The 26,509-nt window shown below is 40.2% G+C and overlaps 1 protein-coding gene across 6 annotated transcripts in view; it reads right to left on the bottom strand.

Annotated features, from left to right (window-relative positions):
- atxn2 (ataxin 2) overlaps positions 1-26,509 on the bottom strand; it is a 104,106-nt gene that overhangs the window by 70,026 nt on the left and 7,571 nt on the right. For all 6 annotated transcript variants that reach the window (XM_085961555.1, XM_085961557.1, XM_085961558.1 and 3 more), the window contains exons 2-5: positions 20,342-20,378; positions 13,141-13,200; positions 6,436-6,507; positions 4,556-4,715 (exon numbers count right to left, since the gene is read on the bottom strand). In XM_085961555.1, the coding sequence (XP_085817681.1) occupies positions 4,556-4,715; positions 6,436-6,507; positions 13,141-13,200; positions 20,342-20,378 (329 nt within the window). The remainder of the gene's footprint in view (positions 1-4,555; positions 4,716-6,435; positions 6,508-13,140; positions 13,201-20,341; positions 20,379-26,509) is intronic.

Below are 26,509 nucleotides of genomic sequence, written 5' to 3'. Positions count from 1 at the left end.
TCAAGCTTAGCACGCTTGTTTGAGATCCAACCTTCTCACCCTCTAATTGAATATGGAATTCAACCATGTTATGGTCACTCATTCCAAGGGGATCCTTTACTAGGACATTTTTAATTAATCCCGTCTCGTTACACAGGACCAAATCTAAGGTTGCTTGCCCCCTGGTCGGTTCAGTTACATACTGCTCAGGAAACCCATCCCTAATACACTCAATGAACTCATCCTCAAGGCTGCTCTGCCCAATTTGATTTGTCCAATTAATATGATAGTTAAAATCCCCCATAATTATAGATGTTCCCTTATTACAAGCCTCAACTATTTCCTGATTGATACTCCATCCAACAGAGTTGCAACTGTTCGGAGGCCTATAGACTACGCCCACTAGTGTTTTTTCCCCTTATTATTCCTTACCTCCACCCAAACTGCTTCATTATCCTGATCTTTTGACCCAATATCATTTCTCTGTATTACAGTGATTCCTTCCTTTATTAACATAGCCACCCCACCTCCCCTTCCTTCCTGCCTGTCCTTCCTGATCGTTAAATAACCTGGTATGTTTAATTCCCAGGCATTGTCACCCTGCAGCCATGTTTCTGTAATGGCCACAAGATCATACCCATATGTAGTTATTTGTGCCATTAACTCATCTATTTTGTTACGAATGCTACGTGCATTCAGATAGAGAACTTTCAAAGATGTTTTGAGGCACTTAGTTCCTGCTTTTGCCCTTTTTATTACTTTACCTTTTACTCCATACCTTCTGCCCCTTCCTGACACGCTCTGGTTTTTAATTTCCCCACTGCCACCTAAGTCTATTACCTTCTCTGTTGTCATTTTTATTATTTGCTCTCGAGGAACCTCCCCCCCACTAGTTAGTTTAAAGCCCTCTCTACAGCCCTAGTTATATGATCCGCCAGGACTCTAGTCCCAGCACTGGCCAAGTGAAGCCCGTCCCAACGGAACAGCTCCCTCCTGCCCCAGTACTGGTGCCAGTGTCCCAGGAAGCAAAACCCATTTCTCCCACACCAGGACTGGATGTAAATTAATGCTGCAATGATTAGTGCTTTTATTGTGCTGTTGATAATTGTTCACACTGTAGTTCTTCCGATAGTTCAGGTGAGACTCATCAGTCGGATCAATTTGAATACGCCACATAGTTTATCATATACGTTTGTTTGCATGTCTTTTCTTATGGCAAGTGGATAAAGTTGTGACTGGGGGTGTGTGTGGGCAGGAGTGGGGGCATTTTAAACCACAATGGGAATCTCTGATATTAAATATATAATTTTATTAAACCGTGGTCTTGCTCTCATAACATTAGATAAATCAAACATTAATGTCCATAATTGCTCCTCGGAGCACACTGAGCACTGTGTTCCACCTGCAGATGCAATGCTTCTGACCCAAATTCTATTGCTAAAGCCGATTATAAATATTTTATTTGGGCATCGGAAATATGTTTAAAGGAAACCGATCTTGGAGTACGTCACCATGGGCCCACCAGCACCATTATTTTCAAGTCTAGGCAGCAACAGCAGCGATAGAAGTAGTGGTCGTGAATTTCGCGATCACCATTCATTTTAATGGGTGGTGGAGTGGAGCTGTAAGTAATTTATCACTGTTTTCAGCAAGGGTAATGGTGGAGCAGGGCAAATTCCCAAGAAATTATGGCGTGGCGGAAGTCACCTTCCCCATAATTTCCTCTTTCTTTTGCGCTGTACAACAGGCCTTGCAATATAGGTGCGCTATTACAACGGCACAAGTCTCCAGGAAATTCTGGGCCATTAACTCAGCTCCCTATGAGCACAACTGCACCCACTAGGTGTTCAATTTTACACTTGCATTTAATCCCAAAGATTGGTCCAAAGGACTATATAGTTAAACTGGCTTTCAAGACAAGGGTATGGCAAAATAAGATGTGTATTACAGTATTAGACTTGCAGTTTAAACACATTAAAACCCATTTAGGCGGAACAAACAAAATTAAAACTTCATTACCACTGGCAGATTTAATCAATGCATTTTTAGAAGTTTCACACTTTTAGAAGGTCGACCTGAAACGTTAACTCTGTTTCTCTCTCCACAGATGCTGCCTGACCTGCTGCGTATTTCCAGCATTTTCTGTTTTTATTTCAGATTGCTAGCATCTGCGGTATTTTGCTTTTGTATTAGAAATATTTTAAATGGATACACAATTAAAATCTGATGTACTTTGTAATTTGAAACAAGCTCAGCTATATCCAGCTCAACATTGGCACAAGATTGCCCCGTGTGAACTATGGGTATTAACAAGACTGGGTTAGAAGAATAGTTGACCAAATTATAATCAACCATGAAAAATACCTTCATAATCTCAATTTTATTAATGAAATAGCACACCACAACTTGAGAAACAATTTTTGTTGAACTAAATTAGTAGAATTGAAATTAAATGTCGACTTTTAGAATTGGGCAGGCCAAACTGTGGCTTGCAAGTTACACGCCATTCTTCTGTTCCTGAACACAGCTCTTTCCCTTGTATTCAATTACCTGTCGTATTGCTTCCCCTCTCATAATAGCAATAAATTGGAGAATCACTGTGGGCAGCCCTAATTTATCTTCTAGTGGCGACCCAAGAACGGCGTGAAAATGGTACATGCCCAAAAAGACAAACATGCAAATAAAATATCTTGCAAAAAAGGAGGAACAAAGTTCAATTCCTGCCAACTGTCGCACTTCAGACAGAAAAGTACCTATGCTCAGTGGAGCTTTTCCAGGTACATAATATTTTTATAACCATATATTCACTTAGAACCACAAACACTGGCAAAATGAGAACAGAAAAAAAAAAATGCAGAACTGCCTTTGCGTGCAAACTGCAAGCATTTTCAGTGAGGGTACAAAGTATAGAGACTGAATAGTATTATAAAGGGCTATGAGCCTTAGCCCACCTCTCAAACTGCTTAGTTACATAGTAACATAACAGGATGAATTATAAAATTCAATGGCTAAGATATAGTTTTGGGACTTCCAGCAGATTGGCCACATGTCAAATAACTACCTCAGACAGTAACCCAACCCATTACATGCTACAAGTAAATTGGAATAATCACGACAACGGGGAAAGGTGCGGGGGGGGGGGGGGGGGGGGTTCATCACTAGACCATGTACATACCACCTAGCAGCCAGTTCAGAACAGCATGAACATAAGTATAGGAGAAGATTGTCTGCCAGCTCCAAATGTGTGTGGCCAGTTCGGAGTCCAGAGAGTGGGAAACAACCCCGAGGGAGTCTTGCACCTATATTAATCATTGTGAACAATGTGGCCTGCAGTATTCCTTTATCTGAGGATTAAAGAAGCTTTCTAAATCAGCTACAGTAAAGCTGAAACATCCCACCCCAGAAAGCACTATAAATAGCTTCTTTTTTTTTTTAAATGTCAAGAGAGGGGGGGGGGGGGAAAGAGAAATTCTGTCTTTTTAGGTGGGGGTTGAAGGATAAATATTGGCCAGGACACTGGAGAACTTTGCTGCTCTTTTTCAAATAGTGCCCTGTGATCTTTTACGCACACCTCAGAATACAGATGGGCCCTAGGTCCGACAGTGCAGCACACTCTCAATAATGCACTGAGGTGCCAGCCTAGATTATGTGCTCAAGTCTCTGCAGTGGGGCGTGACCCCATGACATTCTGACTCAGAGGCGAGAGTGCTACCACTTAGCCAAGACTGACAACTATTGGGCAGGATAACACGGCACAGTTAGAGGCAAAGCCAATGAGGACAAACATCTCACCCAGATATGACCCTGAATTATTCTAGGAGCACAGAAATATTTGAAGAAACCATACCAATATATGAACATAAAACCATTCAACCCATCCAGCATGATCGTTCCACAGTCTATGCATGGCTACCTCAATCATCGATCGACCCCACCCCTCCACAAAAGTCAAATTTATTAGCCATAAAATTTCTGTGGACAAAGTGCCAGGCAGTCGCACTATATGATAGTTCCACAGACAGAAGCAGTGCATGAAGCTGTAACTGGTATTTCACTGAGACTTAACATACAGAATATCAAGATGCAGTAGTGTGAGATTTTGGTTGCAACATCTTAATCAATGCCTCAAACTCAAGGTATTTAATTCTGTAAAAACACAGCATGGTTTCAGATCCGCTGCACTTATTTGATTTTTTTTTTTTTTTTAATTAAATGCTCGGGATCTGGATGACATTGGCATGATCACATTTTATTGTCCACCCCTAGTTGCCTTGAGAAGGTGACAGTGGGCCTCCTTGTTTCGTAGTGATATGTACTCCATGTGGTGAGTCCGTAACATTAAATTGTATCATCTGTATTCATGAGCAGAATAATTTTGTATATTGAGAGAATTGTCAATATAAAGTTATCTTTTCCCCACAGCTCAAGTGGAAGTTCGTGCTTAAATCACCATAATGCACACTACTTCAATTTTGATCTTCCCCAGCAACTTAACATTTTGTTAAACAAAGCTTAGTGATAAATGATAAGTTGAACTTTAACTTTTTTTTTTAAAGAAATAATTTGAAGTCAATACCTCTTCTGGCATAATTTAAGTCTACATCTTTAAAATGCAGCATTACGACATCTGCAGATTTAAAAATGATACTTTCAACAATATCTTCACGTTTTGGCCCCAGTTCCCGTGAGCTGGATTCAGTATTCTTTCGGTGAGCTGCATCAAGCACCAAGTCACACTGGAAAAAAAAAAATCAAAGAATTAGAAATTTTGATAATTAAAGCACTTGACAAGCAACGGCACTGTATTGTTCTTTTCCAAAGTATTACGTTTATGGTGAAATTAACAATACTGTAATGCAGAATCGAGTGAATGATACAAATGGAAGCATGTAGAGTCAGGTACAAATATACTTTTAAAAATTAAAGCTAATTATTTATGTAGCTATAACCTAAGTGCATTCATCCAGGGCGATCCCAACATCCCCCCAAAATGTAGTATCCAATTGCTTCTTAAATGATTCCAGGGTTTTTGCCTCCACTACTCTATATCTGGAAGCTTATTCCACATGTTGATGAATTTTTTGTGCAAAAAATTTCCTGATGCCTGTCTTAAAAGCACCCTTCCCTAGTTTGAACTGGTGTTTCTTTCTGCTACTCCTACAGTTTAATTAAAAGTAATATGAGAGCATGGAACATACTTTCAATATTGTTTCAGGACCTATCTGGGTGCTTACGTTAGCCATCCTCACACAATCACTAAACCTCGTCTGACACTGCATAGTTGTACGTGAAGTGGTGGAGGTGACACTGACTACCATTGCCACCTCCTTTCACAATGCCGGCCCCAGTTTCTTGTTAAGCTTACTCTCCTCCGTCCCAAGGAGCTGATCCCTCCTCGACATTATTTCCACCAACAGAATCTCCAGAGGCATCAGTGAAATTTGGGGTTCTTGCCACTGCTGCTGTACCAGAAGTTGCTCCTCCTTCCCAACAGTTTGACTGCAGTTTAATGTGCTTTCTGGATTTCCACAAGTTGCCTGTCCCCTTACGCAACAGAAGCAATTTATACATTGCACCCGCACAGATTTCTCTCCCTTTGTGGTGGTTAGCTAATTAAGTGCAGGGAAACCCGCCCTGATTATTATGCTGTCCCAACCCCAGGAAAATCAGACAGGATTACAGCAGCAGGCAGAGGTTCTGCCCTGCCGTACTTCTAGTGGGAAAAGCACATCGTAGGGAAATACAGTCTCCTAGGCAATTAATTCTAACTTTGAAAGGTCTGCTGAAATGAATGAGCTGATATACAAATAATAAATTAAACAATTTTTCAGTGAATTTCTGTATTTAAATCTGCCTTTTTCAGATCAATTTACTTTTCTTACTGAAAACTCATGTTATTTGTACAATAACAGTCACAAGATGTGGAATACTCCACTTCTGAAAGACACCAGAAACAACATTTGTAGTAGGTGGATTCAAAACAACAGACACTGAGATTTTAACCATCGACTATCTGCGATTGAGAATGCAATGATCTGCTATTTGCAGAATTTCAAATTATAAATAGCATCCTCTCAAAACACTTAAAAGAAAAAGTGCACATTGTTAGCAAGATAGAACCAACAGTTTTGTTACAATTAATAGCTTGATGTACAAAGAACAAATTAAACAAGAATTTAGTTTGTTACTACAGAATCTGGGCATTTAACATTCGGTGCGTTATCAGAAATATACAAATGTACTTTGGATAAACAAGGCAATACTGTTCTAATATCTGATTATTGACCATGTTAAAGCTACAATGAAAAAGTATTAAACTTTATTTGTAGACGAATGTTCAAAATGTCAGCATATCTAATCATGCATTGGGCCATATTAAGCTATTTTGCCATATACTATATTTAATCATCTGAAAGATGTACAAACACAACTACAGCTTGTGGATCTCTTGCTTACCTTGGGGCTGTAGGTTTTAAAAACTCCTTCATATATTCCTCCATTTTTCACTTTTAGTTCACATTTTGCACCCTGTAAGATTAAACATATTATTTATTTAACCAGACAAGTCTAATTGAGTTATACTGCTGTAGTCAAAATTCTGCAGTTAGCCACAATTTTCAAAATTGCTGCTGCAATGGTTCTGAATAACATTAAAGTGATTATCAATGTCCAATTTCTGAGTAATATTCTTGAAGCAAGCACTTTTTTTTTTTTTAAACTTATTTTATTAAAACTTCCCCTCCCCAGAATCATCAAATTGCTATGGCTGAAAGGACAAGAACAAAAAAGCCAGCAATAATTACAACACAATTGAGGGGCTCAGCTCACGATATATAAAATAGAGGAAGGTCACCTCAGGTTACAAGACCAGCAGAGTGAGAAGAAGAAATCTGTTTGTGCTACAGAGTTAGTGGGTAAGTACTGAGTTATACTTGGATTCGTTAGCGGTTAACACTGTTAGTGGCTTTTTTCCCCGTACTAACTGGACTGGTTTGATTGACGAGCTAACTATTAGTTAGCTGGGAAAGTACTGGTGGCTGGGTGCGCTTTTTCGTTGCGTTTTGGAAGTGCTACCTGGGTTTGAATTGACTATTTCTTTGTGCCAACCATTATTTGAGTAAATTTTAGACTGTACAAGCAAGAGGTTATTGAGATGCCAGTGCACAGCCGAGTGGGTAGAGAGAATTTGGCATAAACTGGAGTAGCTGAATTGAAACCACTTTCAGTTATTTGTGTTTCTAAGTCCTCTGCGACTATTTATTATGGCAAGACAATGGAGACCAGCATTGTGTAGAACTTGCATGATGTTATATCTGTGATTGACCTGGGCACATGTCACTAAGTGGATTCACTCAAGTTAGGCATTAGGACCTCCAGGGTAGCAATTTCAGATTATTCCTGCTGCCACACTAGGCCAGTAATGGAGAAACAAATTAGGCAGATGAATACATAGCCTGACAAAACAGTGTGAAAGGGGGAGGTTCTGATTTCTGGGATATTGGCAAGTTCTGGGACCACTGGAAGCTCTACAGATGGGATGAGCTTCACTTAAAGCAAACTGTGGGGGTTATTCACACCAGTAACACAAGTGGGCGGAGCAAATTATCAGAGCATATGGGGAGGGACCAAGAACAGTGCAGGGGAAAAGTAGTCAAAAATGAACTCGAGTAGGGGGATATGAAGAGATGTTCCTTAGAGCAGAAAGGAAAGAGATTAAGAAAGATGAACAACGAGAAAAGGGTACTGAAGAGCATCAATGTGAGAGGTTTGGAATCTTTATTCCTAATGCTTTGTACATTCACAAATAAAGTTAGCATTAATTAGAATGATGTTGCAGCCTTAATAAAATAGTTTCTTCAAGCAGGGCTAGAATGGGAATTGGATATGCATAGTAACATTTTTTTTATTTATTTTTTTTAAAAGGAGACACAGGGGGTGACCAGCGGGGTTGGGGGGGGGGGGGGGGGGGGGGGAAGGTGGGTATGGTGGCTTTTTTTAAAGGCACACAACAGCCGGAGAAAGGAAACTTATTAATGGTAGTGCAGCACATCTCTGGGGTAGAATCATTTTGGGAGTATATTATAATTAGGGATTATTAAAGTCTGTCTTTGAATCGATTCCCACCATAAATTCCCAGACCTTTGCAGGTTGGTGGATTGGTAAAATCATTTCCTCCCCAAATTCTCCCTGGTCTTCAGGGTGAAAACCTGGCCTAAGATTTGCATGAATCACATTACTGCCATCATCACGAATGTTGCACAATTGCAATTTGGTGCTGATGTCACTAGTATGATGCACACACATTTCAGAGCCCAATTTTCAGTGCCAGATTCTTTCACGGGAACCATGAAAATAACACTTCAGTGCAGTATTGAGAGATTGATGTACTGTCGAAGGTGCCGTCTTTCAGGTGAGACGTTAAACCGAGGTCCTGGCTGCCCTATCGGGTGGACGTAATAAATCCCATGTCACTAATCGAAGAGCAGGGGAGTGCCCCCAGTGTCCTGGCCAATACTTATCCCTCATTCAACACCCAACACAAATAATCTGGTCATTTATTTCGTTGACGTTTGTAGGACCTTGCTATGTGCAAATTGGCTGCTGCATTTCCTACATTTCAACTTCAAAAGTACTAATTATACTTTAAATGGGGGAAACTTAGGTGATGTGGAAGAGCAGAATTTGGGAGTTCCTGTTTACAAGATCTTAAAAGCAGCAGCTCAACTGGATAAGTTCATTAAAAATACTGGGCTTTATAGCAAGACGTATAGAACATAAAAGTCGAGATGCAACGGGGAATCTATAAAACACCATGGTATGGCCATAGTTGAAGTACTGTCTGCAGCTCTGGCCTCCTCACTATAGGAACGATGTTGAGGCTTGCACAAAACGGTACAGCACAGGTTCACCAGGATGCTGCCTGATATGAGGAAATACAAATACTAAGAAAAACTGGGACTATTTTTGTTAGAACAGAGGAGATTACGGGCTGATACTATCTACTTTATCCCATCCTTTCATATCGTAACAGACAGTTTCTAGTAACCGAGGTCTAAAACCAGGGGAAATAGATACAATATTAAGTGCAGAGATTTAGGACAAACAGCAGGACAAAAGTGGCACAGCTGTGCAATGCACTAATCGAGCTAGTGACTGAGGCAGAGACCATGGCAGCATGCAAGAACAGATTACTGAAGAAAAGGTAAATAAAGGGATATGGGAACAGGGCAGGCACATGGGATTCGGAATACTGCTCACGTGGAGGATTAACACCAACACAATGTTTGGGCCAAATGGGCTGTTTCCAAGTTGTAAATTCTGTATAATTTTATCAATCTTTATAAAGGAAGGTGAAAGGAGCACTTGGCGATTATGTGGAAGAGCCACTGTTGGAGAGAAGTATTCAAAAGACAGTATTAAAAAAAAAGTTTGAGTTGTTACCAGGCCCAGATAATGTGTGTCCAGAATGGAGAAAGAGGTTGGGAAAGGGAAGCAGAGCAGCCAATATATTTTTGCAAAAGTCTTTGGAAACAGGAATTGTGCCAAAGGTCTGGAGAGTGACAAATGTTCCACCACTTTCCAAAAACGGGGAATAGAAGTTAAAGGTCAGTTAATCTTACTTTAGTTGTGGATAAACTTCTCGGGTCCATAAAATGGGACAAAACTATTTAAGACTTAGAATGGCATGAGCTAATTAGAAACGATCAATATATATTTGTGAAGGGCAGATCATGCTCGACTAACTTATTTTAATCTGAGGAAACGAAGGTATGAATAAAGGAAAGGAAATGCAATGGATGTTGGATATACAGATTTCAGAAGTTTGATAAATTGGTCATTATGCAAATTAAGGCATATGGTATTAAAGGGAATGTAGAGGACGAGGAAATAGAAAGCAAAGAGTAGGGGTAAATGGATTTCAGTTTGACGGGACACAAGTAGTGATGTGCCGCAAAGATCTGTGCAGGAACCTCTTGTCTATTTATGAAAATAATTTGGGCATAGGAACAAGGAGTGATATTGAAGTTTTCTGATTCTAAATTATGAGGCACAGCAAACTGTGAGCAAGAATGTGCAGATAGGTGTCAGATGCAGTTCAGAGAAATGTGAAGTGCTATATTTTGTGAAGAATAGAGAAAGGAAGCGTACTCTTAACAGCAAGAATTAGATCTATAGTTGTAGATTGGTAAATCTTTAAAAAGGCAGGGGTGCAAGTAGAACAGCCCTTAAAAAGGCAAATGGGATTCTGGGTTTATACATAGGGACATTGAATATAGAAGCAAGGAAATTATGTTGAATTTATACAGGACATTGGTTAGATGGCAATTGCAGTACCTCATGCAATCAACATCACTTAACAAAAAGGATATTAGAGCCATGAAAAGGGTATAAAGATTTACTAAAATTGCAACAGAATGAGAAGTTATAGCTATGAAGTGCAAAAGTTTTTAAAACCAGACCAGAGATGGCTGGGGGGTTAATTTAAAAAACTTCTGAAAGGTTTTGAGTGCAAAGAAAAAAACCTTGCATTTATATCGTGCTTTTCATGTCCTCAGGATGAACCAGTGATTTACTTTTGAAGTGCAGTCACTGGTGTTATGCAGGCAAACGTGCCAGCTATTTGTGTACAGCAAGGTTCCACAAACAGCAAATGAATCAACCAATCAATGACCAGTTCATCTGTTTTTAATGGGGTTAGTTGAAGAATGCATTTTGGCCAGACTCCCTGCTCTTCTTCGAATAGTGCAATGGGATTGTTTCCATCTACCGGAGCTGGCAGACGGAGTCTCAGTTTAACATCTCACCCGAACAAAAGCACTTCCAACAATGTAGCATTACTTCAGTACTGCACAGACGTGATTATATGCTCAAGTCTGTAGTACGGCATAAATCCATAATCTTCTAAATTCAAGAGGAGAGTGCTACCAACTGTGCCAAGCTAACATTTATAAATAGCGTAATAGGTAAATAGCACCATTGTTTGACAAATCAGTAACAAGGCCGCACAGATTCACTAGAACAATAAGAGAGAAAGCTGGAACATGGAGTGCTTTACAATAAGACAGAGGCTACGACATTATTTGAAAGAGAATTCATTTAAGTAATTGAAAAGGAAGAATACAACCGGTTACAGAGAAAGGGCAGGGAAATGGTATTAAAGTAGAAAACTCCAGAGTTGGAACCATACAGGCAAATCGGCCCCTTCTGTGCTGCAGATTCTGTGGTTTAGGGCAACATATTTTCAAAGTAAAGTAATTGCCCCATGGGTATGGTACCATGGTAGTTATATTACTGGACTAGTAACCAGTGGCCTGATCTAACAATCTAAAGAATGTTCGTTAAAATCCCACCATGGCAGCTTGAGAAATTTAACTCATTTTCAGAATGACACCAAGCCCGAGAGAGTAAAATTATGAGAAGTTGCATAAACTTGGCTTGTATTCCCTTGGGTATAGAAGATTGAGGGGTGATCTGATCGAGGTGTTTCAATGTTAAAAGGATTCAATAGGGGAGATATGGAGAAACTATTTCCTCTGGTGGGGGAATCAAGAACAAAAGGGACATAATCTTAAAATTAGAGCTAGACCATTCAGGAACAAAATCACAAAGCACTTCTTCCACAAAGGATAGTGGACATCTGGCATCCTCGCCCCCAAAAGCTGTGGATACTGGAACAATTGGAGCTTTCAAGACAGAGATCAATAGGTTTTTATTAGGCAAGAGTATCAAGGGATATGGAGCCAAGGCAGGTTAAATGTAGTTGAGGTGCAAATCAGTCACGATCTAATTGAATGGCAGAGCAGGCTCGAGGGGCTGAATGTTCCAATATTCCCCATAAAGCTCAGCAGAAAAGATCACCAAATGCATCTACTCCGAGACCACATATTTACATTGATGCAAATCGAAAAGCAACTTTCTGCCCAACTGCAGAAACCTAGAATTAGCATTTTTCCAATTCTTGAATGCCAAACCAGTCATTCAAATACACAGAGGCACAGGTACCATCTGGTCTCCACGAACTGGCTGCAAATTTAAAACTATATAAATATCTGCTCTCAGGAAGAGATGTCTATCAGACAAACTATCTGAAGTGAAGGGAGAGGAAGAACATATTTGATATTGAAGGCAAGTCTCTCCCTTCTCACCCCTCATATTCCCATTAAATAGTTTAGAACAGACATCGGAATCCAACAGAATTACAACCGTGAGATTTCCCAGTATTTACAATTCATGCAATTTCAATTTTATCCCGAAGTTTTTTTGGGAATCGTTTTTTTTTTGCAGGTACACAAAACTAACCATTGTCCATCACTGCTGCCAAGCAACAACACCATACTTAGAGCTAGGTGACATCTATAGTGGAGGATTCATTGTGCTAATAGTTGCAAATATATTGATCACCATTTTTTAAAAAAATTACAACAGAGCCTCAATTACTTGTATTCCCATTATCCACATTCTTGATCTTGCAAATATTGTTGCAGATATTGGGAGACTAGTGGAAGTTGAGCTGCCAGCATTTCTTTCTTCACTTGCCTCTCTTGTGCTCCTGCCAAGCAGACAGAGGCAGATCACAGCCTCCAGGTAATGGATGAGCACTACTAGCTGCTGTTACACCAGTGCAGAAGACCATTTAAACTGGCAGATTTTGTACCAATTTTAAATTTGACCACACCATGGTGCTGGCTTGTAGGGGGCCGGGTCATTAAGATCCGTTAGCTGGGGCCTCATGGTTGGGATTAGAAAGCATTTTTGGCCATCTCGTGTTTGAAATTCATAAGTCAACAATGTATTTTAGGGACTTAACTGTCTGCCAAGGAGGGTGGGGGGAAAGAGTGGATCCCTTTATTATGGCAAATTACTGAGGATCAACTGAGTCAGGAAGAAAAATTGAGAGATTCCAAATAGATGTTCTTTTGTTTTACCAAAATAAAAACTTCAGCTTCTGTATTGTGCAATCGTACAACCTTCAACATCTTTGTAGTTTCATACAATTATTGGAATAGTTGCCGCAATTACATAAACCAATTCCTGGGCTCACCCAGTAATACTACACTTCAGCCACACTAATTAAGAAAATATTTTATATAGTTTCTAGTGATCAATTATGTTGAGAATGTCAGAATGAAGTTTTAAAATTGTTCATGAATGTGTACTTACTACAACTGACGTAAGAATATGGACCATACGCATGTTTGCATATATTCCATCATATGGAATCTGGGGAGAAACAAAAATTAATACATTACCAAATTAGTTTAACACACTAATTGATCAAAGTAAATTATTTGTTTTTATTGAGCACAAGTGTAGTTAAAAACTGTGTACCATATTCACTAAACAAATCATGTCTTCCTAAAATTTCATTTTACACCACTGCTATTTAACATAGCAAAAGGTAGGTCAAATAGACTAACAGTGGTCAGCCTGGTTAGAAGGCAAGGACGTGTATAGAAAACCTCACATGGCCCTTATTCAGAGATAGGTAGGATCAAAAGAGAGCAACAACCCACCACAAATTTCACAGGCAAATCAGAGGGTTGAAATTATGAATCTGTAGCAGTACTTTTGATCAAAAACGGGTCAAAATTGCCTGCCATGTGACCTTTTCGAAACAGAACAAATTTTAGCTAAAGTGTCAAATCCTTTCAATTCCCCTTCAAGTGCATGTTTCAACGGTTACGACAAAACCAATGCACTTTTTCCCCCACTCTGGTTGTAGGTACACAACCCTGCAGGCAGACAATAAGCTATGAAAGTTGAAAAAAAATCCACAAAGAAAACAGATTCTTTACCAACAGTTTGGTACTATGTACGACGAGTTCTCATCGCAAAACAAACCACATGGGTGCAGTCTGATCTGTGTTTTTTTTTAAAAAAAGGATTGCATATGAACCTAGATTTAATAAAGATAGTCCAAATTTACACTTTTAAAGAACTACTGCAGTGGAGCTTTAATCCTTTTACCAACAAAAATGTATCTTTGAACAAAACCCGTTCCAGCCAGTTAACCCATAATCAACTCTCAAGCTTACTACAATCTCTAGTTATACCAAAACATTTCTCTGGTCCCCGTGGAAACTATTATCGTCAATGGAGGAGTTCAAAAGTTAAAAGGGAAATGTACATAACTACTTCGGCAGTGCAATGAGTTTAAAGGTTTTTTTGTGCACATCACTTAACAGAAAAAGACTGCAACAGCAACCTGATTGGATGGTGAATTTGTTTATTCAGAGCTCCATACCAATGGAACTATTATAGTTCTGCTTGCATCTGAACTTCTGTATTAAAACACTAAATGTTCAGTGAACAAATAGAACTTCTACTTCAGTTGGCAAATGTTTCTTTGGCTGGGATGGGTGGACTTTATTAACAGCTCAATTAGCCACATATATCCTCAGTAAATGCATCAGATAGATAGAAACATTAGGTTGGCATATTTTTTGTATGACAATCAAGGTCTCTCCCCACAAAAATAGTACTGAACGTTGCGACATCCACCAAATTGTCAAAATCACTCAATTGTGGTTCGAAAACAAATTGTGGATACCCAACTCAGCAACTTTAGTTAGTAGCGGAGTACATAGGGAAGGAAGGCATCCGGTCTGATCATGGCCTGTACAGGAAACTTTGTGCTATCCGGCACCGACGGGACCGAGCTGTTGCCGTCCCATCAAAACTGCTGGACAAACCAGCGCTAATGTTGAAACATAGAGATTTTGAGCTCCGTATCTGGCAACAAACCCTGTTGCTTAGCAATAGCTTCTAAACAGTCGGCCGTACCTTGCAAGCCTCTCTGTAGTTTAGCAACAGCTTCAGCGAGACCTTGCAGAGCCTGACTGGTGAAAAAAAAGCAACAAAAAGAAAAAAAACCTAACGAAACAGCTCCTGATTTTTGCCGGTGGCTCGAGCATTCCAGACAGTTAACCTCCGGATAAACCAAAGTTTCCTATATCAAATTAGCTGATAAGTGGGCAGGGATAAGGGATTAGGCTCACTGCCCTTGGGCTAAGGAGGAGAGAAAGTAGCTACCTGCTCCTGATCACTATCCAACTACATCCATCAGGAGTCCTGATGGAAGAGAATGCACATGGATGTTGGGTGAGGAATGAATTGGACTCGGCTTTGATACTAATTCACAAACGACCTGCCAACACTCACGGTCTAGGCTCATAGATTAACAATGGTCACTTAGGAGATCCTGAGGGTAACCAGCACCTGTATCCCAACAAGAAGTCAACAGCCTTAGGAGAGAGGAGGGGAGAAAATTGCCCAGGAAAATAAAGCCAAATTGTGTTACTTGAAAAGCTTATGTATGTTTTGTAATAAAAATGCATTGCATCTGTACTGCTGATTTCATTCTCTGTACTTCATTTTAGAATATATCCATGTTTACAATTACTAGTTAATCCTCCTGTAACATTGCTCACAATGAGCCAGACGATACACTGCTTTAGGCCTGCTAAGCTCAATCATCCCCACTATCAAGTCAGAGATTTCCCCCCCACTCTGGCAGGGTACCTCTATCACGCTCCCTCTCCTTTCAACAGGCTCGCTTGCTCCATCCCTACAACAGGTTATTGTGAGTAATAATTGCAGTACTTCATCTGTCAGTTGCACATACGGCACAAACGTAACTGGTGTGGTTGGTAATGGCGCTCAACAATTGAGCCTTTGCAGTTTCAATCACTTCCGCTGGTCCGTGCTACTTCAGTAACTGCTCTACCTCTTCTGTTACTTCTCTAGGTTAGCTTGTCCCCTCCATGAAAATGCTATTAGATTGAACATCAATAATGGTGCCGAATGCAGACCCTACTGCAATATTCTACAGCTCCACTCCACTACAAAAGGTACACCACGTAATAAGAGCAGCAAAAGATTCACAACTCTGCCAATAATCAGCAATCCTTCAATGTTGGGTTAACATGCCACCACCCTGCTTTGGGGAGACCAGTAAATACACAGAAAGCACCTGGCAATGATAAACTGCAAACTATTTCGAAAGCACATCAACACAGCTGGTGTGGGGCACAGACTGCTTCTGCCTGTGAGCCCAAGATCTCAACTTCCTTAATTTTTTCTTCACAAAGCTCAAGAGCAAGATACAAAGTAATTCCTTAAAAATGGTTTTTTTTTTTAATCAAAATTTGTTCAAAGATGAAACACTTTTTTTAGTTAACACCGGAGCCACACAACAGCAACTCAATAGTCGCACGCCCTCGAATTTCTTTCCCTCTCCCCCCTCAGGAAGCAGCACTCTACAGCCTAGCGAAGATCAACAATTCTGCAGTACAAGGCAGAAGGGATGCGAATCCATATCCCAGTGGAGCTTCAATTTGCAGGGCTTCCCCCCACAATCAACTTGTTCAACTTTTTCCTCAGTTCTTAAAATTTCTAATTCGCACATTATGGCCGCAACCCGTTTTCTTAAATTATTCCCTTTTTCCCCTCCTCCCACACCTGCCAGTTCATCAGCTTTTGAAGCCCAACTTATGTAATCCTAAAGATTTCTCTGTTCCATATGCTTTCAATTTTCTCACTCATACTTGAAACACTCCCTAGCAAACTATCTTCCATATGCTCATCTATTATTAGTATCACTCCATGTGAAAGATCATGACTTAATCGAGGGCATACTGTAAACTGCCACAAAGTATATCAGCATTACTTGGATGGCAAAAGGCAGCATAAAAAGGAGTACATATATGATTCCAGTCATCACCCATTTCAAATATGTTCCTGGTTCTCTAACTCATGCAATAAATTCCACAGAGCAACTTCAAAGCTAATGCAGCGTGTGCAAATAATGAACTGTGGGCTCAATCCCAGCATCCAGTATCTTTTAATCCCAGCCCTCAAAGTTTACCTACTGTTGGACAAATTCATGAGCTTCACTTCACACTTTCCATTCACTTACTTACATGACCATTTAATTACACAGCTCTGAAACACTAGGAAACACAGTTAATTATTCTTAAAACTTTCTTCAAACATTGGCCCATGTACTGTACTGTATTTAAGGGGAGATTTAAATGCTGCAATGATACTACAATGGGAACAAAGTGAATTTTTTTACTATAGTGTGTCTGGACAACTTCCTCCAACCTAAAACCACTTTCAGTAAAAATCTAAACTGGAAATACAAGGAATATGCCCCATGAAGGTCAGCAAAGCATAAAATGCAGCACTAGCACCTCTGCACCATGGAACCTTGGAGTAAAAATGCTGCTTCATATCCTGGCTTTGTGGTACCTTCTTAGCACAAAACTAAAGCTTATTAGTCATCAGAGGTTGATTGTGGGGTGCTAGAAAGATCTTCGATCAGACAATCCTCACTTCTAACCATGATGTTGATGCATTTTTTAAATCTCCAAATAATGGAGTCTGCTCTGACCTGCTGCATGGAGTCCAGTATCCATTGCAGCGCTTGGTCCAGGTTCCTACAGGCAGCCTTTTGGTGTAATTTTATGATTGCCAGACAATCTATTATAGTATCAATTCCCCAAAGCATCCTTGAATAGTTTGTTTGCAACCACAGTCATGACTTGAAGTTGGCTGGTCATCCCTCCCAGAATTTTAACAGCCACATTAAATGTTGACAGAAAGCATCCATCAGACAAAATTTACGTAGCAACGCACCACACCTTCAATTCGAAGCAGTTCTTATCCAGTCCTGCATTAAATCCAGTCATGCAACCTTTTCCTGTGACCATACAAGCCAGGTGCAATTTTATCCTTGGGTAGTGTCCTTCCATATTAGAAATGGTAGCGGTTTTCCCCCCATGGCTGCCAGCATAACAGTAAATATCTTCATTGCTGGTTGTTCTAAATGAAATAGTAGAAGCTCCCTTTCCACTCACCATGGTGGTGCTAAGCATATAACACACAGTTTTGTTTGCATTTCCCATTTAGCCCCGTATGCAAATATATTGTTTATATGATGTACTGCTGATTCTGTACAAGCTTTGTTTGCAGTCATCCAAAAAGCACCAGCTGATTGCTTTACAGCATTGTACAGCAAAACCATTGCACCTCAGGAAATAGTACCCCATTCTTGGCTCACCTTGAACTCAAATATTTTCATTCTGTAGGTAAGCTATGTTTTTGCTCAAGTAACATCAACAGTCACTGCACAGCTATTTTTCCGTACTACATAGAATGTACAGCACAGAAACAGGCTATTGGGCCTAACTAGTCTGTGCTATGCTTCACACGCGCCTCCTCCCACCCTATCTAACCCCATCAGCATAGCCATCGATTCCTTTCTCCCTCATAGGTTTATCTAGCTTCCCCTTAAATGCATCTATGCTATTCACAACTACTCCTCGTGGTAGCAAGTTCCACATTCTAACCACGCTCTGGGTAGGGGTTTCTCCTGAATTCCCTACTGGAGTTATTAGTGACCATCTTATATTTGTGTCCTCTAGTGTGGACTCCGCCACAAGTGGAAACATCTTCTCTCAAAGACGCGAGCCACCCCAGCCACAACCTCTTCGCCCTGCTCCCGTCCGGTAAGAGATATCAAAGCGTACGGTCTCGTACCAGCAGGTTTCGAAACAGCTTCTACCCCCAGGCCATGAGACTCATGAACGAATAATTTATTACTGTTGTTTTATTTATTATTACTGTATTTCTATTAGTATTTTTATCATTGCTATGCCATATTTATTCCAATGTTGGGAGGACTCATAAAAATCAACATTTCATTGTGCAGTACACACGTTTGCTGCATATATGACAAATAAAATTGAATTGAATTGAAGACATCTCAGGTCACCCCTCATCCTTCTCTTTTCTAGAAAACTGCTTAATTTCATGCTCAATTTCTAGGCAGACCGCAGATTTGTTCCTTTGAAATGCTTTCTTTTGCAAAGAGGTGTCAACCAGTTTGTTTTTCTGTTCCCTCCCAACAATACACACTTTCCCATTTAGGCTAATTTCACAGAGACTGCAACTTGATTGCTTATATTTTCTACAACTGTTTGAATTACTATCTGCACAGTGATGCTGTGCTTCCTTTTTCTTCCCATAATGGTACTTCCGGTAATATTAAACATCTCGTGGTACCCAGTTTAATGTTTGCTAGTATTTGCCTTATTGTCTTGCTGCATAAAATCATGTCAGCATCACAACTTAGGTATTCCAGTATGTTAAGTCTGAGAGGCTGTTGAAGCCATCAAAAGGACAGTCTCTGTTTATAGGCTGTGCTGCATTCAAAATTGAAACTTTCAGATCAAGAGACTAATGAGTGTATATACAAGGGCGTCAAATGCGCTGAACGTTTAAATAGCAGTTATGCCAGCATGATAGCGATTTTATACAGGCATTATGTTGTATTTAGCTTAGTGTTATTTACGGCAACTCAGACTTCTGTACAGTGAAAGAGGGCACTGCTATTTCTGGAGTCTCCAAATACCACCTAAAAAAAGTGTTGTTTCCATCAGTACCCCAAGAGGCAGCGCCATTCCCATGTAAACATTGTTGCCAGAGGAAAGGTAGTACCTGTAATGGACTAAACCCATCTGTACAGGTCAACAATAAAGTCGTTTACAAGCCTGTGCAGACCTCGTCAGCTATTGTGAAAGGCATGGCAGAGTGGGGAAAAAAATACAAACTAGGACTTAAAAAACAATGAGCAGGTAGCATTATTGCTTCTCATTGCTCTCCCAACACCTTCAGCTGGAAGCGCACGTCAGGACTTCAGGATTAGCTTGCTGTCAATCATTACCTAAACTCACACATAGGGTTGCCATCTTTTGCCAAGTGCAAAACTGAACAGGAGGCAGAATGGATAAGGGGCAGAGTGCAGCTGCATGACTTGAGTTCTGATGTTTGCTTTGCTGATCAAAATTAATTGAAAGCTTTACAAGATACGAAGCAATGGGAAAAATTATCTGTTTTAAAAATGATTTTTAGTTTGCTTTCGGCATTTCTTTGCTCCTTTCTAAAACTGGAAAGACAATTTTACTCACACGATGAACAACCTCGGCTGGTTCTTAGAATACGAACTTGTCATTGCGCATGGCCACATCAGCTTAGTACACTACCCGACACAATTAAATCTTGATTCATAGAAGATTGATTTATCACAGCAAAACCACACTTGATTCCAATTAGTTAGGTAACACACTTATTTTCTGGAAATGTAATCTGAAGGGAATTAGCTCAGCATGACAAGCATGTTGCTGGGCAAGTTAATTACGCAGATACAAGTCTTCATAACAAACAGAATCAGTGACAATCAACTTCAGTATTTTCTTTTAATCATGTAACTCATTAAAAATTTCTAATTATAGTAAGTGGCTAGCAAAAAATACATTAAAATATACTAAAATATTAATATATAAAGCATTGTACTTACTGTGGACTGTGGAGGTCCTTTGCCACTGCTGCGTCCTCTGGAACAACATTATTACATTCACGTTAGGATCAAAAGCATTAGCAAGGCAGTATAATAATGATGATCTAAAATGTCTTCAAACCAGAACTGAATGAAGTGAAAACATTACCAAAGAAAATATCAGATCTCATCACTTTCACAACAAAGAATATTTTACTCCAGGAAAAGGATTGTGTGCGTGCAATTATAATAAATAAATAAATGCCACTGTATGCCCAACTAATGACCAACAAAAGGAGTCACACATGGCTCAGTTGGTAGTAGTCTCACCTCAAGTCAGAAGGTTGTGGGTTCAGTCCCACTCCAGGGGCTTGAGCACAAAAATCTAGGCCGACACTCCAGTGCAGTACTGAGGGAGTGCTGCACTGTCCGAGGTGCGTCTTTTAGATGAGACGTTAAACCAAGGCCCCGTCTGCTCTCCCGGGTGGACGTAAAAGATCTTATGAAATTATTCTGAAGATGAGCAGGAGAGTTATCCCCAGTGTCCTAGTCAATATTTATCCCTCAACCAAATCACTAAAACAGATTATCTGGTCATTATCATATTGCTGTTTGTGGGAGCTTGTTGTGCGCAAATTGGCTGCCGCATTTCCTACATTACAACTGTGATTACACGTCAAAAAAGTACTTAATTGGCTGTAAAGTGCTTTGGGATGTCCAGTGATGGTGAAAGGTGCTATACAAATGCAAGGTTTTCTTTCTTTTTCATAAACCTGTAGTCACAAACAAGATGATATTCACAGCAGCCAATGTACAGGAAACTTTGGTTTATCCAGAGGTTGTATGTCCGGAATACTCGATCCAACGGCAAAAATCAGGAGCCGTTTTCTGTAAGTTTTTTTTAGATCTCGTTCATTTTTTTTCCCCAGTCAGCCACTGCAAGGTCTGTAGCTATAGCAACAGCTTCAGCTACAGACGCTTGCAGCTGCAGCCGACTCTTTAGAAGCTGTTGCTAAGCAACAGTGTTTGTTGTCAGATACAGAGATGAAAACCTCCGTATGCTTCAACATTAACTTTGTATGTCCGGCAGTTTTGATAGATCGGCAACACGCCGGTCCCGTCAGTGCCGGATATCACAAAGTTTCCTGTAGTTGATTACATTTACTTTTCTAGTTACTCTGAATAGAGCTGAAGACTGCTCTTGCTCTATCTTGCAACATCCAGGTAGAAAATAAATTGAACAATCTTGGTCCAACCACCTTTGAAATAATACTTGCATTAGGTTACTTTTTTTTCTTATTCATTCACGGAATATGGGCATCCCTGGCAATGCCAGCATATATTGGGCATTCGTAATTGCCCTAGGGAAGGTGGTAGCAAGCATTCTTCTTGAACCGCCACAGTCCATGTGGTGAAGGTACTCCCACAGTGCTGTTAGGTAGGGAGTTCGAAGATTTTGACCCAGCGACGATGAAGTAATGGCGATATTTGTCCAGATCGGGACAGTGTGCAACTTGGGGGGGAACTTGGAGCTGATGGCATTCCTGTGCGCCTGCTGCCAATGTCCTTCTAGGTGGTGAAGGTTGTAGGTTTGGGAATGTGCTGCTGAAGAAGCCTTGGCAACTTGCTGCAATGCATCCTGTACATAGCACACACGGTATGCTGGTGGTGGAGGGACCTGGTGGATAGGGTGCTAATCAAGCGGACTATTTTGTCCTGGATGGTATTGATTTACTTGAATGTTGTTGCAGCTCTACCCATCCAGGCAAGTGGAGTGTATTCCATCACACTCCTGACTTGTAGATGTTGGAGAGGCTTTGCGCAGTCAGGTGAGCAACTCGCTGCAGAATACCCAGCCTCTGACCTGCTCTAGAGGCCATGGCATTTATATGGTTGGTCTAATTGAGTTTATGGTTACTGGTGACCCCCCCCCCCCCGAGGATGTTGATGATGGGAGATTCAGCAATGGGGAGGTTGTTAGGCCATCTTTTGTTGGAGATGGTCATTGCTTGGCACTTGCGTGGCACGAATGTTACTTGCCACTTAGCCCACACCTGGATGTCATCCAGGTCGTGCTGCATGCGAGCATAGACTGCTTCATTATCTGAGGAAGTGTGAAATTGGCTGAACACTGTGCAATCATCAGCAAATTGTCCCAATCCTGACCTTACTATGGAGGTAAGGTCATTGATGAAGCAGCTGAAGATAGTTGGGCCTAAGATACTGCCATGAGGAACTCCTTCAGCGATATCCTACGACTGAGAAGACTGGCCTCCAGCAACCACAACGATCTTTTGTGCCAGGTACGACTCCAGCCAGTGGAGAGTTTGCCCCCCCGATCCCCATTAACCTCAGTTTTACTACGGCTCCTTTATGCCACACTCAGCCGAATGCTGCCTTAATGTGAAGGGCAGTCACTCTCACCTCACCTCTGGGATTTAGCCCCTAGTCATGCTTGGACGAAGGCTGTAATGAGGTCACGTGCAGAGTAGTCCTGGCAGAACCCAAACTGACATTTCTATAATACTGGTATTTACAGAATGATGCATAATGACAATGCAATAACTAAAATAATTGTACAGTACCCAGAAGCAAATAATTTTTAAATCTGCTCAGTGATTGACCTGATTTTTCTGGTGATATTTTAAATATATGTAGTAGTGTGACATAGGTTTAATCCCCAAAGTGTCAAGAATTCAGTATCAGCTGTGCTGTAGGGAGATACCAAGCAGAAATCAGGTATTTCCCCAAAGGGAAAGTGTAGCGTGTCAGCCACATGCCGTTCTTATGCACGCCAAACCAAACAATTGATAATGCTCTAACATTTCTATACAATGGTTGTTCACAATTTCATATATGTGCATTACTGTATTTAGTTCTAGGCATTCAAAAAGCAAATAAAACTTAGCACATTTTGGGATTTTTTGAGCATTTATCAACAAAAGCTGGACAAAAAGTTATGTTTAAAAGTTGTTTTAAAACAAAGTGTATTTATGCAAGTTTTTTTTAAAGCAGGGGGTGGGGCGTGTGCAAAAGACATGAATATCCAGTTCAGAGCACAAGGGGGTTCTATTATTACACCCCTGGGTTACGGTACTGAAAGATGTAGCCTAGAACGCCTATACATGCTTCAGGACAATGAAGCTGCTGGTACTGGGGGGGTTTTGCTCATTTTAGTCTGTTGGCTTAGCAAGGTTATAAAACGCTTATACAAGAAAGTAGATAGACACGAAATGGCAGCTTTTTTAAGGGTTCGATAATAATGAAGCATCAGAAGTTCCTCTCCCTCAAGTTGGGGACTGTTGAAATATGAAGTAACCATTTTTATACCATTGATGAAATATAATGAATTAACTTACCCTTTTTAACTGTTAGAGAGCATTAACATTGTTAACTGCTAGATGGCTTTAACCTCATTAACCTTTAGTTGGCCTTAACACCAGAAGCAATCCAAAATAAAAAGTTTACTATGGAATCTGTGGAGGAATTTTTTTCAGATTTTGGTCCTTTTTCTGCCATTATATAGACAGATGCCCAGCATGTTCCAAGCACTTGATGTGCAATATTTGCAGATATAACAGATAATTAATTGTTCATTGCATTATTTCTTGGCATTCGGGTACATGTAATAAAACAAAACTGATTAGACATTAGTTACTTTATCCCTGTTCAATTGAGAACTGTTATAATTCAGGCTACTTCACAATATATATATTTTTTACTATGCTAAATGCAAACACCAGCTTCCTTGAAGCAAGCACATTTCCTATGAACCAAAATGTGATCTTGTGCACAAACGTATCTTGGTTCGAGGGGCCTGATTGAGCAATGAACACTTTTACCATACGCACTGGAAAGGGTACAAGCTGCATACAATGTACTCCTAATCTCTCCAGCTGATGGTAAAACACTGGTGACAGACTATGACTCCGGCTGAAAATTATGAATTATGTTTAGAATTAAACAGAAGGGAAAAATTAGGAATTGTAGCTAGTTTAAAATATTTCACTTAGCTTGCATTATCTGTCTCAAGTCTTAACCGTTATCTTCAGTAACATTGGATTATGTATCTGTGATAAAGTGCTTTACATGGTACTGAACTTTCAGAGCACCTGCCAGTTCAGGAAGGATATATTGGCCTTGGAGAGGGTGCAGCACAGATTCACCAGAGTTGCTGGGGCTTAAAAGGGTTAAATGATAACATTAGATTGCATACTTTGGTTTGTATTGCCTAGAGTATAGAAGACTGAGGGGTGATCTAATCGAGGGGTTTAAAATGATAAAAGGATTCAATCGGGTAGATAAACAGAATCTATTTCCTCCGGTGAGGGAATCCAGAAAAAGAGGGCATAAATCTTAAAATTATAGCTAGGCCATTCAGGAGGGAAATCAGGAAATGTTTGTTCACACAAAGAGCAGTAAAAATCTGGAGTTCTCTCACCAAAAGGCTGTGGATCATGGGATCAAGTGAAGCTTTCAAGACTGAGATTGCCAGAGTTTTGTTAAGTCTGGGTATCTAGGGATACAGATCAGCCATGATCTAATTGAATGGTCTACGCCTGTTCCTATGACATGTGCAGTGGAACAGCAAGATAGGAAAACATTCAAGAACCTACATTGTCAGCCTGTTATATATTTATCTTCCCTTTGAAGTTAAGATGGTATAAAAGGCAAATAGAAATGGCATATTCACAATTAATCAGAATTGTGAAAGTAGATCTCAAAGCCAAGTAATGTAGAAAACAGGTCATTAAGCTGGACAGAAAGACTTTCTGTTCTAAGTTTTATTATTCCTTGATTAGGTCTAATTTAGAATACCGTGTCCAATTTTGGCCCCCTTACATGCTACATGATATGGAGGTCTTGGAAAAGTCTGTGGAAAAGATTCAGAGGAGGGTCACTGGACAGATACATTGCGTAAAGGCCTTTGTTACCACAATAAGCTTAGAAAGTTCGGCCTTTTTATTTTAGAAATGACGAGACTTGATTGAGGTCTTTAAAATAATAGAGGGATTAGATTCGGCCCATGTAAATTAACTGTTTGAGTAAGATGGGTTACTTGCATGTAGTTACATAAAGATAAAATCAGGTTAGATGTCAGGAGGTTTTTCTTATCGCAGAGGGTCATCAAACTCGGGAACAAGTTGCTGGCTCGTGTAGTTAGCATGGATTCACTGCAAGTGTTCAAACAGGTAGATGGACGAGTTACCAGCTATGACTAATATTGCAGTTTACAAAAGGAAGATAGGGCATTGGACAATGTGTCTCACTGTCACAGGTCTCCTGGAAGGTGCTTTGATCGCCTTCAGGGGTCAGAGAGGAATTTCTGAGATTGTTATCCACCCCCCCCCCCGCCCCAGGTTTTTTTCCTTCCCCCAGATCATGTGGCCACGTGTGGGTGAAGGCAATGGGGCACATGATGCTCAGATGCATGATGATGATAGGGGAGAGACTCAAATAGACCACTTGTCATTTTCATATGTTCATAAGTTGCTCATCTGATTAACAGACAACCTGGACTGCTTTACGGCGATCGCCTGTCTCTGCTATCATCTTTATAAGCAACAGAGCAAGAAAACTTTCAATTCACATAGGTAACTCACACATACACATTTCCTCAAATGTATTTAGACATCAGAGAAGCAAAGAAAATATCAAACCCAAAGCTACACAATTCAAATAGTTAAGGAAGCTAGACAACCAGATGTGTATCACATACCTTCCCTTATACAGTACAGAGAATTACAAACAGCTCTCCAGCAAGTCACAGAAGACAATTTTAAAATTGTTACCATGCGGGCAATTTATAAATCCCTAATAGAAATGCACAATGTAAACGGGCCCATTTTGGAAACTACAATTGAAAGACAGAAGTAGATAATTTCCATAATTTTTCAAAAGCGACATCCTTGGACTCGAGGGTCCGTGAAATTATTTTGCCTGCTGTACATATATTAATTTTAAAAAACATTGTGCTTATATACCACTGTTTTCCTTTGGGTAGCTGACACTTTCTTTTGGAAGTTAGGACAGCAAGTCCCAAGAGTTTTAATATACACAAGCCCCCCACCCCACACCCTAGAGTGTCAATCCTAGCAGTGTGTCCCCAACACAAAAGTTTGAAAGCCACTGCTGTAGTCCAGAGCAATGCAGAATAGCCAAATGCATACAATGATAAAAGAATCTGTT

This window comes from Somniosus microcephalus, chromosome 19 (assembly GCF_052327205.1).
Source record: "Somniosus microcephalus isolate GS21.2 chromosome 19, FLI_Smic_1.0, whole genome shotgun sequence".
In the NCBI taxonomy this organism is placed as follows: domain Eukaryota; kingdom Metazoa; phylum Chordata; class Chondrichthyes; order Squaliformes; family Somniosidae; genus Somniosus; species Somniosus microcephalus.
The sequence above is the reverse complement of the archived record's forward strand: the minus strand, read 5'-3'. Positions and strand labels throughout refer to the sequence as shown.